Here is a 13,470-nt window from a genome sequence, read left to right as displayed (position 1 = left end):
CCAGCGCGCGCGGGGTGGGCTGGCGGCCGCTGATTGGCCGGGCCCTCGCCCCAGGACGACGCCGGCCAATCGCCGGCGGGGCGCGCCTGGCGTGACGACGCGGCGCCCGGAGCCACTGGAGGCTGAGAGCGAGGCGGGCGGCGGCCTGCGGCCCCGGGGGGCGGGGCTGGGGCGCTCGCGCGTGCGCGGTTGCCGGGGCAACCCCGCATCTGGGCCGGCCGCCCCGCATCTGGGCGGGTCTCCCCGTCGGCGCCGGGGCCTCCCGGGGGTCGGGCGCGGGGGCCGGCGGCCCCCAGCACCCCAGCACCCCCGCCCCGCGCCGCCGGCGCCCCGGCCCCGCCGCCCTCTCAGCCGCAGACGCCAGAGGCCCCCGCGGCTTGGAGCGCGGCTGCCGCCGTGGGCGCGCAGGGCCCGCACCCCCAGCCCCGTCGCCGCGGGCCGCCCTCCCTCCCGGGCCCTTCCCAGGCCCGCCCCGGCCGGCCGGCCGGAGCCCCTGCCCCCCGCCCCCGTCTGCGCGGGCCCGCCCGCTCCCGCCGCCCGACGACCTGCACATGCAGGGGCCGCGTTTGTTTAGAACAGAGGATGCAGCAGCCACGCCGCGGCTCGTCCCCGCCCGGCCAGGCCAGGAGCGGCCCGGGGCGCAGCCGCCCGCCCTGCCTCCCTCCCGCTGCTCCCCCAGCGCTGGATTTCAGTCCCGCCACCTGTCCTGCCCCCCACTCTGGTGACTCCTCTCAGGCCCCCCGCGCCCGCACCTCTGGCCTGTACCCCAGCACTTGTGTGCATAAATCAGTAAAAATTGCAATTCAGGGCACACGAATTTGGGTAAAAACCAGAACTGTGCCTCACGGACGGATGTAAGTTGGGGGTTTGATGGAGGAAGAGAGGATGCGTGTTCACAAGCTGAGGCTGTTCTTGGGCAACAAGGTGCTGATGCTGCCCTCCCGCGTTCCCGGGTGCTCAGGCAAGACTTTCCCGGTTCCTTTGAACAAAATAATCCCATACAGGCTTTGTGGACGCCACCCCCACCCCAGGCCAAAGCCAAAGACACTGGGAACTCCACATCCCATCCCCACCCAAGGGAAGGTGGCTGGGACCTGAGGGGGGGGTTCAGCAGCCAGGTGGGTATAAAGCCAGACACGTGGGCTTTGAGGGGGTCCCCCATTTTGGCTCCCACCAGCTCACAGTGTCCAGCCAGCTCTGAGAGTGCCTTTGGGTTTCCAGGTCGGCGGATCGGGTAGGACGCATGAAAGACTTTATCTCCCTATTTTCTCCCTGAGTTGTACATTTTCCTTATTTCCTTTTCCCTTGTAAATAGACCTTTTATGAACCTTTTGTGTGTGCCTGCCGTGGAGTGTTCAGAAGTCCCTTGTAAGCGTGCGGGTGAGGACCCACAGCCAGGAACCCGTTCAATATCGGGGCTGCCCTATAACAAAAGGTTTGACCCATTCACCAGTCACGAATGCGGCTTCTCCATGATGGCTGCCTGGCTTCATTTTAAAAATGGTCCCACAAACGTCAGCTTTCCACAGGCCTCTCTGCCTGGCTGTTCACTTCTTATTCCTGCAATATCCCAGCCCACCCGGGGGGAGCAACGAACTCCCTCACCTCCTTCGCTTCTTTGCTGAGATCTCACTTCCTCACCTGGGTCCACCCTGATCGCCCATTTCATACTGCAGCTTGTCCCCCGCCCCCCACCCTGCTCTGCTTGCTCCCAGTGTTCATCATGTCACAGAACACTGCTCCCCGGGCCACGCTGCTGCTCGAGGGTGACAGACTGTGCTGTGCTCACTGACACACCAAGCACCAGAGCAGTCACAGGACATCCAAGGGGCACAACGTTCTCACCTCAGCGGCCTCAGGGATGCCTCCTGAGGACCCAGTGCCAGCTGACCCTGACTGAGCCACTCCTGCCGAACCTGCTTCTCTGGTCAGCAGCACCTACGGCCTCCCATTGCTCAACTGTCAAATCCAGACGTCACCCCTCCTCCATGGTTTCTCAAAACTTTCCACCCGGTTCAGAGGCTTTACCAGTTCATGAGTCACCAGTTCCCTGGTGCAGCTTCACAGATCCCTACACCCATCGCGTCAAAATCATTCATCAAATCCTACCGGGCCCCCAAATCCCCATCCTATGGAGCTCAGGAAACCCACGTCTCTCTTCGTAACCTCTCCTCAGCTCCGACTTGAAACCTGTCCTCCCTTTTGTCCCCCACCCCCAAATTCATGTTGAAGCCTTAACCCACATGGTGGCTGAAAAAATGGGACCCCATTTGGAAATAGGACCTTTTCCCAGATAACCAAGGTTCAGTGACGTCACAAGGGTGGGCCTAGTCCCACAGGAGCCGCAGCTTCCTAAGAAGAGACAGCAGGGCACGAGGCCACTGCTGCCTGCAGAGGGGCGTCAGGAGAATCAGGCAGCTGACACCTCCACTTTGGACCTCCCCCTCAGGAGCGGAGAGCCTCTGGCCGTCAAGCTCCCCAGTCTGGGTGCCTGTGAGCCCCAGCTCGCAGCACGCTCCAAGTCCAAAGCTCAGATGCTTTGGGTCAGCCAAGTGAAGCGCACAGCGGTGCCGCCCGGCACGCAGAGGGACACGGCCCGCTACAGGGGGGAATGCAGAACCCCGGGAGTCTGGGCCCCACAGCACCTCCTCCTCTTCCCAAGAATAAAGGTGAAAATGGATTTCGTGGCACAACACGGCTCAGCACACGGGGTACAGCGCAGTGAAACTACTTTACTGGGGTCCCTGGAGGCTGAGCGCCAAGAAACCAAGTAGATGCAGCTCTGCAGCGCTTCTCAAACTTACCTGTTCCCGGAACCCTTCACTGGGAGACCTCCTGGAGATGCTTCCTCCCTAGATACCTTTTTCAGAAGTGGTGGGCCAAAGGAATCCTGGCTACTTTGACCCCTAATATTGGCCAGGACTTGGCCCATGTAGGGGGGCTGCCTTGGGTGGGGGGGCGCGACTGACCTTGGCCCGTCACCTTGGGATCCCAGCGCCCCGGCCTCGTAGACTCGTTTCTCGTCTGCAGTGAGTGCACACTGCAGCCCTGCAGCGCGTACCTGGGACTCAGGTAATTGGCTCAGCTTGGGACACACACTGACCATGGGACACACACTGACCAGCCCCGGGGTCCAGGTGGCCACGGAGCAGCTTCTGCCGTGGGCTGCTGAGATCTGGGGGGAGAGGAAAGCGCACATACCCCCTCTTGTACCTGCTGTTGCAGCACCTGCTTTAGGCCAAGCAGGTGGAGAGCAGGTGGGCACCCCACAAAGACCCTTTAGACACCAATAGAAAACACGGGCTTTATTCCCACGTCACCACCTGGAGTCTCATTGTGCTAAGGCCCCAGTGAGCTGTCTCCACACCCAACTCCTGCCAGCATGTCAAGTCCATCGCCCAGAGGGGGAAAGAGCTCTTCTGAAGCCCCAGCCCCCAGGTAGGTGGTCAGCTCCGGGCCCCTCCTTTCCTGGGGATGCCCAACCCACAGGAGTGCCCGCGAACAGGAGGCCGCATTCCTGCAGTCCCGCCAGCACGGCATCCTCAGAGAAGGCACGCTGGTCGGTCTTCGCGTCGCGACAAGCGCAGTGGCCGCAAACCCGCCCATTTCAACACCACATGCTTCAAAGCAACCCTGGGCAAGGCTGGGCCACGCGGGGCTCCTTTCTCTGCCCCGTCATCTGGGAGGATCCTCCCTGTACCGTTACGACTCCTCTCACCTTCCACGAGGTAGAAGATAATCAACCAAACCAGAAAACAATCCGAAGAATCTCTGTTTTTGTTTTTTTTTTTTTTTTTTTTTTTTAATAGAGGCATGTTTTATTTATTTATTTGTTTGTTTGTTTTGTTTATACAAGCACTGGGTACAGTCAGAAGCGCGGGAGGGTGAGAGAATTCACCAGAGCCAGAGCAGGGAGCAGAGCAGGTAGGAGGACTGAAGTACACTGCTGAGGGGAGCAGCGGGCTGCAGGAGAGGTCTGCGCGCCATGTGGGACCCTCCTCCGGTGGCCGGGGAGCAGCCGGGGATCGAACCGGCGCCGCAGAGGCCGCAGGCAGCTTCGCAACCCAGCGCTCAACCACTGCGCCACCGGGGAGGCCCAAGAATCTCTGTTTTTGATGTGAGTCCCGGGCAGTGACCATCAGCAAGACTGACACCCTGAACCCTGACCCTACCCCCACTTCTTACACCCCTGCTCACACCCCCTCCTGGCCACCTGGGCATCGTGGACCTTCCAGGGCCAGGGGTGACACAGAGGGCCTGAGGGTCTCGGGCCTGCGCTGCTGCTCCGGCTGCTCGGCGGGCACACGGGGCTGGCACTGTGGGCACCACCAGGTCAGTCTCTGGAAACCACCAGGAGGTCCAAAGGCCTCCTTGCAGACCTGGTGCCCCTCAGGACACTGCTCTTTCTGGTAGATCTGCATGTGCTGCTGCCGGCCCTGGCACTTGCCCTGCAGCCAGTCAGCGCTGAAACCCAGCACGTGGTCCAGCAGGGTCTGGAGCTGAGGAGGTTGGAGGAGTGAGCCCAGAGAAAGTGGGTGGATGCCAGCCCTGTACAGGGCCTCGTTCTTAATGATGTTCCCTGGAAGAAAGCAAGGAGGCGGAGGGGTCAGGCGCACACTAAGGAGACACTGCAGACGTCACAGAGCAGAAGCACAAGCCTGAGGGCAGCAGGGCAGAGGCAGCTGGGCCCAGCTTGGCGTGGGTGTGGCCACCTGCAGTGGTTTGGTAACACGCATCTTCAGGGATGTCAAGACAAAATGGAATGATATTCAGGGCTGGCATTTAGCACGCAGAGGTCAGCCAAATGGACTCTGACAGCTGAGAGTCAGCCCCGAGCTCCAGGTCACCTAGATGCTCACTGCAGGCCCTGAGCTCATTCAGGCTCACTCTCCTCAGCTGTCAAGTGGGGTCAGGGACCTGGTTTTTGTGAGCAGTGAATGAGAACTCACACACGCCCAGCCCATGGACGGGAAGTTAGAATGGCACACGGCCCGGCTGGTCTGACTAAAAGGCCTGGCGGGAGGCAGGGCTCAGGGAGGGTGCGGCCATCTTCCCGCCTCATTCTCGGGAGGCCAGCCTGGACCCCTTCTTCCGGAACCCACGACTCTCTCCAACCACGCTGTCTGGAACCTCTTCCAGGCCTTTCTCACGGCCCATCCGAGCTGCAGCTGAGCCCGGGAGTGCTGGCCACCGGACGAGCACTGAAGCCAGGGGAGAGGCGGCAGGCACGCAGCACCGTGGGGGAGCAGAGGGAGAGGCCCCTGCTCACACCCCTGCTCTCTGGAGGTGCGACCTGCACCCCCTGCCAGGACACCCTCTGGCAAAGGGAGAACACCAAGCACGAGCAGCCGGAAGAAGCCCGCCGGAGCCCACAGAGCCCCTGGCCATCACCCGGGTAGGCAGTGCGAGGAAGCCAGGGCGTAGGCTCTGACCATGTGTACCTGGCGCCACCTCCAGAAGCCTCTGGGCTTCAGGGTAGACGCCCCAGGTATGATGGTGAAGGTTCAAGGCTGTTGTCTGAGCCACGGCCTCCTCTCACGAGGTCAGCCTTGCCTGCCAGCTGGAGGCAACATTCCCCTGGGAATGGGGTGACCTCCACTGCCGCCACACCTGACCGGGTCACCAGTCGGGGGATGCTCTCCCAGCTTGCTGGTCAGCTGACTGGTCTCCCCACCTCAACAGGCCACCTGTGGCTCATGACTTGAGCCTGCTTCTGCCTCGTGTCTCCTCAGTCCGTGATGTGGGCTGAGGGGCCAGGACCGGGCAGCAAGCAGGTGGCTCCTCAGCCTGAGTGGCCCCCACTGGGCTCCTGGTAGAGGCTGAGTCAGAGTGTCTGTGTGCAGGCTTTTGGGGCCCAGGAGAGAATCCCACGACTCCGGCCCCAGGGGAGGCCACACGCCAATGTGGCTGGTAATGGAACAGGGTGGAATTCTGAATGGGCAGAGAAGGTAGAGATTGTCTTCTCTTCCTCAGTTTAAACAGTGGCCCCTCAGGAGGGTCTGAGTCTGGGGCCTCCCAGATCAGTGGGGTTCTCCGGTCAACAAGAGCCTCCATAGCCCCACTCAGAAAGTCCGGGAAGACAGGTGTGCGTGTAGGTGACAAACGCCAGGCCCGTGGCCTTGCTTCCCTTTTCTGGGACTCGAGGGCCTGCAGGTGAGGGGCCTTGGGGGGCACCACCACCCACACACCTGGAGGCCCACTTCCTCCAACGTCTGTGTCCTCATGGCCCTGTCTGCGCCTGGCCAGTGGGTGCCTGAAACACGGCAAGCCCCCCGCACCTACCTGAGCCTGAGAAGTGCCTCTGGTCCAACAGTGTGTAGCAGACGGGCTGCGCCTGGCCCAGCGCCACCAGGGCACGCCCGCGATGGAACTCGGGGGCCAGGATGTCGGAGGTGGGGCTGACCACCGGGGAGGAACACCACGACATCTGACAGTTGTAAAATGCCAGGAAGCCACCGCCCCCGAAATGCAGGACCAGCCTGGGGAGACAGAGAAGATGCTGAGAACACAAGAGCCCCCACCCCCAGTCAGCTGAGGAGCCCAGGCCTGTCCAGTGAGAGGAGCCTGTGTCCGAGGAGGATTTAAGAAATAAATACACCCGGTCACTCAGAAGACCAAAGCCTGCGTGAGCCTGGTCTTCACCCGCAGTCCCTGGCTCCCAACCCCCACGCCTGGGCATTCCCCAAGTGCTGAGAGTGACAACAGGCCTCTTGCTATGTGAATGAGGCGCTTCGGGGCAGCAGCTAAGGATGGGCTGGGTACCAGGAGGGCTGGAATGTCCCGACCCCCAGCGGGGCATGGGCTGTAGGCGGAGCTCAATGGCCCAGGGGCTCATCAGCCACACGGAGAAAGGAGCCTCCAGAAGGGCATGAGGGGCCTCTGGTGAGCTTCCAGGTGGGGGATCCTGTGGAGACCCGGGAGCAGGGCACCCGCAGAGGCTTGGCTCCGCAGCGCTCAGCAACGCTCCACAGCATGCCCGTGCTGGCCTCCCCCGGCCGCCCCAGCGCGGCCTGCGCGGCGACCTTCGCCCGGGAGCAGCCGTGCCTGGGCCAAGGGGAGCTCTGATTCACAGCCTGGTCAGGGCACAGCCGGCCATCTGGGCTGCGACACGCCTGAGGCTGGGGTGGGGTGGGGCGTGGGAACCTCAGTCTCCAGGTCGGGGTCCAGGAGCCAGGGGACACGAGGAGGAGGGTTGGGGCGCTGCGGCGCGCTGAGCTGTGGGGCACGGACGCGGGGGAAGCGCAGGCACCCAGGAGACAGGCACAAGCCACAAATTCATTAAAACAGCAGAGAAAGCACAAAAAAATTGTTGGGGCAAAAATCAAAACAAAGACAAAGGGGAGGCCAAGGTCACACCTTTGTGATCTCGGGGCTAAGCGGTCATGACGAGACGACAGCAGCTTCTGCCCCTTCCTGGCAGCCAGAGGGGACACGGGGTCAGAGGGGACGCGCAGGAGGGGTGGGTGTGGGGGCGGAGCACAAACAGGGCCTGCTGGGACGAGTGGGGAATGGCCAGGCAGGGCCCCGCCCAGGCCCCCGGGCAAGCGTTACCAAGACCAGGCAGCGCCACTGGATGTTGCCAACCCCAATGAGCAGCAATGGGCACGTTGTCAGGACACGCCCGAGGAGCCGGACTCCTCCCTGAGGGAGAACAGGCCCTCGGGGTCACACGCCCCAGTGGGGGTCTGCTGCTGCGGCCAGGACACCCCGCGAGCGGCAGGACGCGGGGAGTCTGGGCAACACGCTCTGCGGGGAGAAGGTGCCCAGGACAGCAGCGACCTCAAGAGGGGCTGGGGCGGCCGCGGCGAGAGAACCAGGCGGGGCTGGAGTTCTGATTCCCACGGGGGAGCTGAAGGGATGGCGGCTCCACGGCGGGGCACCGAGCCCGCCTGCGCAGACCCGACGGCGGCCTCACCGCTGAAGGCCGGGGAGGCGCGCACGTGGCCCGGGTCGCGACGGCTCCGTCCTCAGCCAAGGCGGAGCGGCCATCAGGCAGGCCAGCTACGCCCGGGCTGGGCCTCCAAGCATCAGCACGGAACCGGACACAGGAGCACCGCGGGGCTCCACGGCAGACACGGCCACCGAGAAGGGAGACGGACAGTCCCGGCCAGAGAGCAGCGCCCCCGGTGGGGTCACGTTTATGCGGCGAGCGGCGAACTGACAGAATTTGAGAGGAAAAAGGACACAGACTTGAGTCACAGGAACCCCAGGACACAAGGGGAACCCGCGACGCCCACAGGCCCCACGAGAGAGAAGGAAGCAGCAAACAACGCCCAGCCCAGCCGGTGCAAGCAGGGCCCTCGCAAGGCCGGAGACGTCCGTCCCTCACAGCCCACGAGGGGGTCACCGTGCCCACAGACAGTCGGGCCAAGATCCTCTTTGGACACCAGCAGGGGGACAACGGCGCACTCCAGTTCTGACCCTAAACTCTAGCCAAGTCCCAGGTGTTCTCTGGGGCCAGGTCTGGGGGGGCACTGCTCGCCTGAGGGGGAAGGCCCCTCCTCTCTGGAGGCTCCTGGCCCAGACAGGGGATGTGTCCGAGCCCAGGCCCAGCTCCCCAGAGCAAGGCCATGCGACCCTCCTACCTGGGGATGGGGTCCTTCCAGTCGCCCCTCTTGTTGGCTTTCTTGGCCCTGGAGAACTCGCTCACCCAGACGCTGCCGAACAGGCCGAAGGCGACCCGCAGCCACAGCTCGGTGTCCCCTGCTCCGGCGCTTCCCAGGGGGCCAGGCGGCGGCGGGGTCGGGGAGGGCTGGGCAGAGACTTGCTGGCCATTGGCTCCCAGGGCTGGCTTCTGGTCCCCGGCCTCGTCCTTCCTTGCCCTCTTGTGGGGCGGCACTGGTGGGGGGCTGCCCCCGGAGGACCCTGTTTCTTCATCTGGATCAAATCTAAGGAATAATTTCTTCCCGTGGACCTGGAAAAAAATGAACATGGATCTGGCCCTCTGCTCTGGACTGCCCCCCCCCATGCCTATGTCAAAATTAACCCAATTGGATGCCATGAGGAGGTGGAACCGTGCGGGGTGATGATGTCGCGAGGACGGAGGTCACGAGTGGGGCTCGCCTTCGCTCTCTCCATCAAGGGAGGACACCGCAGGAAGCGGCCTCTGAGAACTAGAGAGACAGCTGTCACCAGACACCCCCGACTGCCTTCCCCTTGGACTTGCAGCCTCCAGAACCACCCGGAAGTCAGGCTGCAGGACTGAGGCTACGGGAGGGGGAGCGGAGGAGGGGGGCCCAGCGGGCTGTGGTGGAAACAGTGCTGGTGGCCGTGGCCACCTCCACCTCCAGAGCTGTGAGCCTGCCCCTAAGTCACATGCAGTGTGGTGACCCACGTTACTTCCAAACACACAACACGTATACGGGAAGGGTGTCCTGGCTGCTGCAGATCCTATTTCCATGCTGCGAGCACCGGGTGCGTCAAGGTCCTGTGGCCAGATTCCCGGGGGGCTTGCTGCAGGGTAAGTAAAGTATCAGGCTTTTCCGCCCTCCTGCCATTAGATTAAATGCATGCCCGATGGCAGGCACCTGGAGTGAGGTGTGGGCATGCTTAGGTGGGTACACCTGGGCTGAGACTGGGCTTAAGAGGGCGGCGCCATGAGGACGCCAGCAGAGCCAAAGGAGCAGAGAAGCAGAGGCCACGAAAGAAGGCCGGAGAGCCCAGGAAGAATGAAGCTACGCTGGGGGCTGGCAAGCCTGCCAGCCACCCGGCCCCCATGCACCCCTGCCTGCCGTGTACCTGGTAAATCCCAATAAAACCCTGAAAAAGCCACCGAGGGCTCCAAGACTCTCCTTTACTCCAATCACAGAAAACCTGCCCTGTGCCCTTCCTGCCACTAATCTTGTTCTGCAGGACCTGATGTTCAGGGGGTCTTTCAGAGAGTGAACCCCAGACATCTGGCAGCACCACCGCAAGCGCCTGACCACCAGCCACTGAGATCACAGTTTGGATCTCCAATCCAACCAATCTGTATAAATATTACACTGCAGCAGCAGGTGAGATCCTCTCCCCAAGAGGGTAATTCCAGGGTGACCGGTGGGCTGAGGACACTACCTGTCAGATGCCCCCGGAGAAACACCTGCCAGGGCAGAACCCACTGTCCTTGCTGCGTTCACTGTGCCCCGTGGCCCCTCGACCCTGGACACGTCCTACCTCGAGGGGTCCCTCACTGGGCGGGTACAGAGCGCGGCTCAGAGATGACAGGCTGCTCCCCTCCCCCCAAGAACTCAGCATTTCAGAGGCGGGGGTTTGGACATGCTCGGAGGTGAGCCGTGGAGAGCCAGACGCCAGGGGACACGGGGAGCACGACTCACGCCTGCCCCTGCCTGGAACAAAGTGGAGGGCCCTGCAGAGAGCAGGGGACCAGGGCGGCCAGGCTGGGGGTGGGGCGTGGGGAGCACCTGCTCATGGGCCTGTCGCTCCTTTCTGGGAGATCAAAAGCTCTAAATACAAAGTACAACTTTGGGTGAAGGCACGAAAAGCCAGTGAGTCAGCAGCTAGAGATCTTTTTAAATTGGGGGATTGATTAAAAGTCTAAATATGGAGAGGGGCTGCGTCCCTAGCTCCTCCCAAAGTAGGGCTGGAGGTCAGCTCTCAGCCGAGCAAGAACTCAGGCGTTCTCTACCCCGCACCCCGCCCAGACAATGAGAGCGCACCCGGGCCAGGGGTGTGACTGCTGCTGCCTCCCCTCTTCAACCCTCTGATTTCTGGGGACCTCAATACACTCAGCCACAAATCTGCATCTCGCAGTTTCCCTCAAGGATGGGGCGGCCAGTGAGATGTCTGCACCCATGGTCAAATGTGCATTCCAGAAAAGTTCTTTAAAAGGGTGAATGAGCCTCCAGGTCCCTTCTGCCTTTTCTCTCTCCCTGCTGAGAATGCAGATGTGATGGCTGGAATCCCAGCTGCCCTGCTGAAGCGGAAAAAGTCAGGCTGACCTGTTGATGAGCTGAAGCTGGGACACGGCCTGCGGACTGAAAGTTTCAGGGAACAGCAGACAAGAGCCCTCAAGGCCACCCGCCTGGTTCATGCATCCCAGCTGACGGGACCCCTACTTCAGACATCACAAAAATCAATATTTAGTTGTCTAATTGCTTGGGGCTCAGACTTTGGAGAGAGCTCTCCTCTGGGCCCCCCACCTGCGTAAATAAAGAACTTCCCTCCTCCTCTCTGAGTGCTGCCTGGTTCTCTGACAGAATCCTGTGGGACAGTGATCACCTGGGTGAAGGCCACACCCCCGGGAGGGGTGAGCAGAGGAAGGTCGCTGGCCACTGAGCTCCAGTGCTCCAAACCACCCTGGGGGGCTCCTGGGACTTCCCATCAAGACAAGGAAGACCCTTCCTGACTAGTACTCCCTGTTATGGGGACAGTCCCGTGTCTCAGGGGCAGGCTGGTTCTGAGAGTGTGTCCTTGGGGGATGGCGCACTCACCTGGGCGTCCTGGAGCCACAGGGACTGAAAGCTGGCAGGGTCAAGCTTCTTACTGCTCCCTCCTGTCCTGACCACCTGCTGCCCCACAAAGGGGGACACCAAACCATGATACCTCCGCACAGACGGGCCCTCGGGCATTCCTGCGGCAGGAGAGAAAGGCACTGACAGCTCCAGCCTACGTGGCCCAAGGTGGGGGTCAGAGGCAGCCTGGTCAGAGGCAGCCTGCCGGGGGACACCCTGTCCAGCCCCTCCCACCTTTCTCCACATGCACACACTTAGTAAGCACCACAGTGCACCTGGGCTCAGAGCCTGCTGCCCTGAGCTTCAAGCCCGTGGCGGCGCAAACCAGAGTTTTTCGATGTTTGTCTTGGAATTGCCAGTGCAGGACTGCCACGCCCGCCTCGCTCAGGACTTGACAAGCACGTCTTGCGCAGGCGGGGAAACAGGTGGTTAAGTAGTGCCCCGGGTACGGTGGGGAAACCCTGGAGCAGACATCTGAATGCCCCCCTCCCCAGGCTCTCTACAGGCTTGATGATTTGGGCAGGGAGAAATGGGGGGTCACAGACAACCCTGCCTCCGTGCCAAGGCGTGATCCCCCCGGCCGTCAGTTACCAGGGAGAGCTGGCGGCCAGAAGCCACATGCGCCTCTGCCTGCTCCCACCCGGGACTTGTCACTGTGCACCCGGACCGTGGCCCTGACTCATCTCCAGGTGCCCAAAGCCATCGGCGCCCACAGCCACTGCCAGCTTAGCTCCCTTTCAGGGGGAGACCTGGCGACCGAGCAGGCTGCAGGGCACAAAGACAGAGGCACCTCCCGCTCTGCGGGCAGGCCCTGAGTGGAGGCGCCCATGCGCAGGCCTCCCGGGCGGGAGCAGGCAGAGGCGCATGTGGCTTCGGCCGCCAGCTCTCCCTGGTAACTGACCGCCGCCGGGATCACGCCTGGGCACGGAGGCAGGGTTGTCTGTGACCCCCCATTTCTCCCTGCCCCAATCATCAAGCCTGCTGAGAGCCTGGGGGGGCATTCCGATGTCTGCCCCGGGGCTTCCCCACCCTGGACTGGGCTCCTCCCGCCGCCCACAGCGCGCGTCCGGGCGGGCGCTCCACCCCTGCGCGGGGTCCTCGGCCCCAGCCGGACTTCAGGCGCTCGAGGCCTGACCTTGCCGCTGACCTTGGCGTGACCCCCGCGCTCACGGCCGACCATCGCCCAGGCTGGGGCTGCTGGAAAATCCTCCCCCGAAGGGCGCCCAATCCCTAACACACGCCCGGTCCCCCCGGGGTTTCTGGGGCCGCCGGGGCCCCGGGGCCTGCAGGGGCAGCGGAGGGGGACCCCACGCAGCGCGCGCGGGCCGGGGCGCCCCGCCTCGACCTCCCCCGTCCTCCGGGGCGGGTGGGGCCGCAGGGCCGGCGCGGGGTCACGGGCCGCGGGGGGACGCCACAGAAGCGCACGAAGGGGTGCGGCGTCTACGAGACGCTTCCAGAAGGTTCTCGCGCGCGCTCCCACGCCGGCGCGCGAGGGGGCGACGAGGGGGCGCGCAGGGCGGGGAGAGCCCGGCCTCCGCGACGAGCTTCTGGGGCTCCCGGCACCCCCCGGCGCGCAGCTGCCCCCGCGCCCGCGGGCCTCGTCGGGGCCGCCGGCCACTCACCCGCGCCCGCCGCGCCTGCGCACGCGCCTGCGCCGGGAGGCCTCGGCGTCCGCTCGGGGCTCCGCACGGGGGTGGGGCTGGAGGCGGGGCTAGGCTAGGCTCCCGGGGGGGGGGGAGGCTGGGGCTAGGCTCCCGGGGGTGGGGATGGAGGCGGGGCTAGGCCCCCGGGGTGGGGCTGGAGGCGGGGCTAAGCTCCCGGGGTGGGCTGGAGGCGGGGCTAAGCTCCCGGGGGTGGGGCTGGAGGCGGGGCCCCTGCTGTGGGCGGGGCCCTCTGTCCTGGGAGGGGCGCCGGGCCGGTTCTTGGGTGTAGCCGGGTCGGGCCGCAGCCCTGAGCTGGGCCGAGCAGAGGGCCGGCCGGGAGAAAAGGCAGCTCCCCGGGCCGCCGGCTGTCCTCCTCC

The 13,470-nt window shown here is 63.7% G+C and overlaps 1 protein-coding gene across 5 annotated transcripts; it reads right to left on the bottom strand.

Annotated features, from left to right (window-relative positions):
• Positions 1–3,814: 3,814 nt before the first annotated feature.
• Positions 3,815–13,096, bottom strand: NEIL2 (nei like DNA glycosylase 2). 5 transcript variants are annotated; one of them, XM_037526553.2, is made up of 5 exons: positions 13,073–13,096; positions 11,430–11,569; positions 8,586–8,914; positions 6,283–6,479; positions 3,815–4,579 (listed from the first exon to the last, which is right to left on the bottom strand). In XM_037526553.2, the coding sequence occupies exons 2-5, from the start codon at positions 11,565–11,567 to the stop codon at positions 4,194–4,196; spliced, it is 1,050 nt and encodes a 349-aa protein (XP_037382450.1). In that variant the 5' UTR covers positions 11,568–11,569; positions 13,073–13,096; the 3' UTR covers positions 3,815–4,193. The 5 variants fall into 5 exon arrangements, with proteins under 5 accessions (XP_037382450.1, XP_037382453.1, XP_037382452.1 ...); XM_037526556.2 differs by lacking the exon at positions 13,073–13,096 and adding an exon at positions 12,598–12,715 and having other exon boundaries at positions 8,651–8,914; XM_037526555.2 differs by lacking the exon at positions 13,073–13,096 and adding an exon at positions 12,598–12,621.
• Positions 13,097–13,470: the final 374 nt, after the last annotated feature.

This window comes from Talpa occidentalis, unplaced genomic scaffold, assembly GCF_014898055.3.
Source record: "Talpa occidentalis isolate TD23 unplaced genomic scaffold, MPIMG_talOcc4v2.1 talOcc4.4, whole genome shotgun sequence".
Lineage (NCBI taxonomy): Eukaryota > Metazoa > Chordata > Mammalia > Eulipotyphla > Talpidae > Talpa > Talpa occidentalis.
Note: the sequence above shows the minus strand (reverse complement) of the source record. Positions and strands in the feature narration are given on the sequence as shown.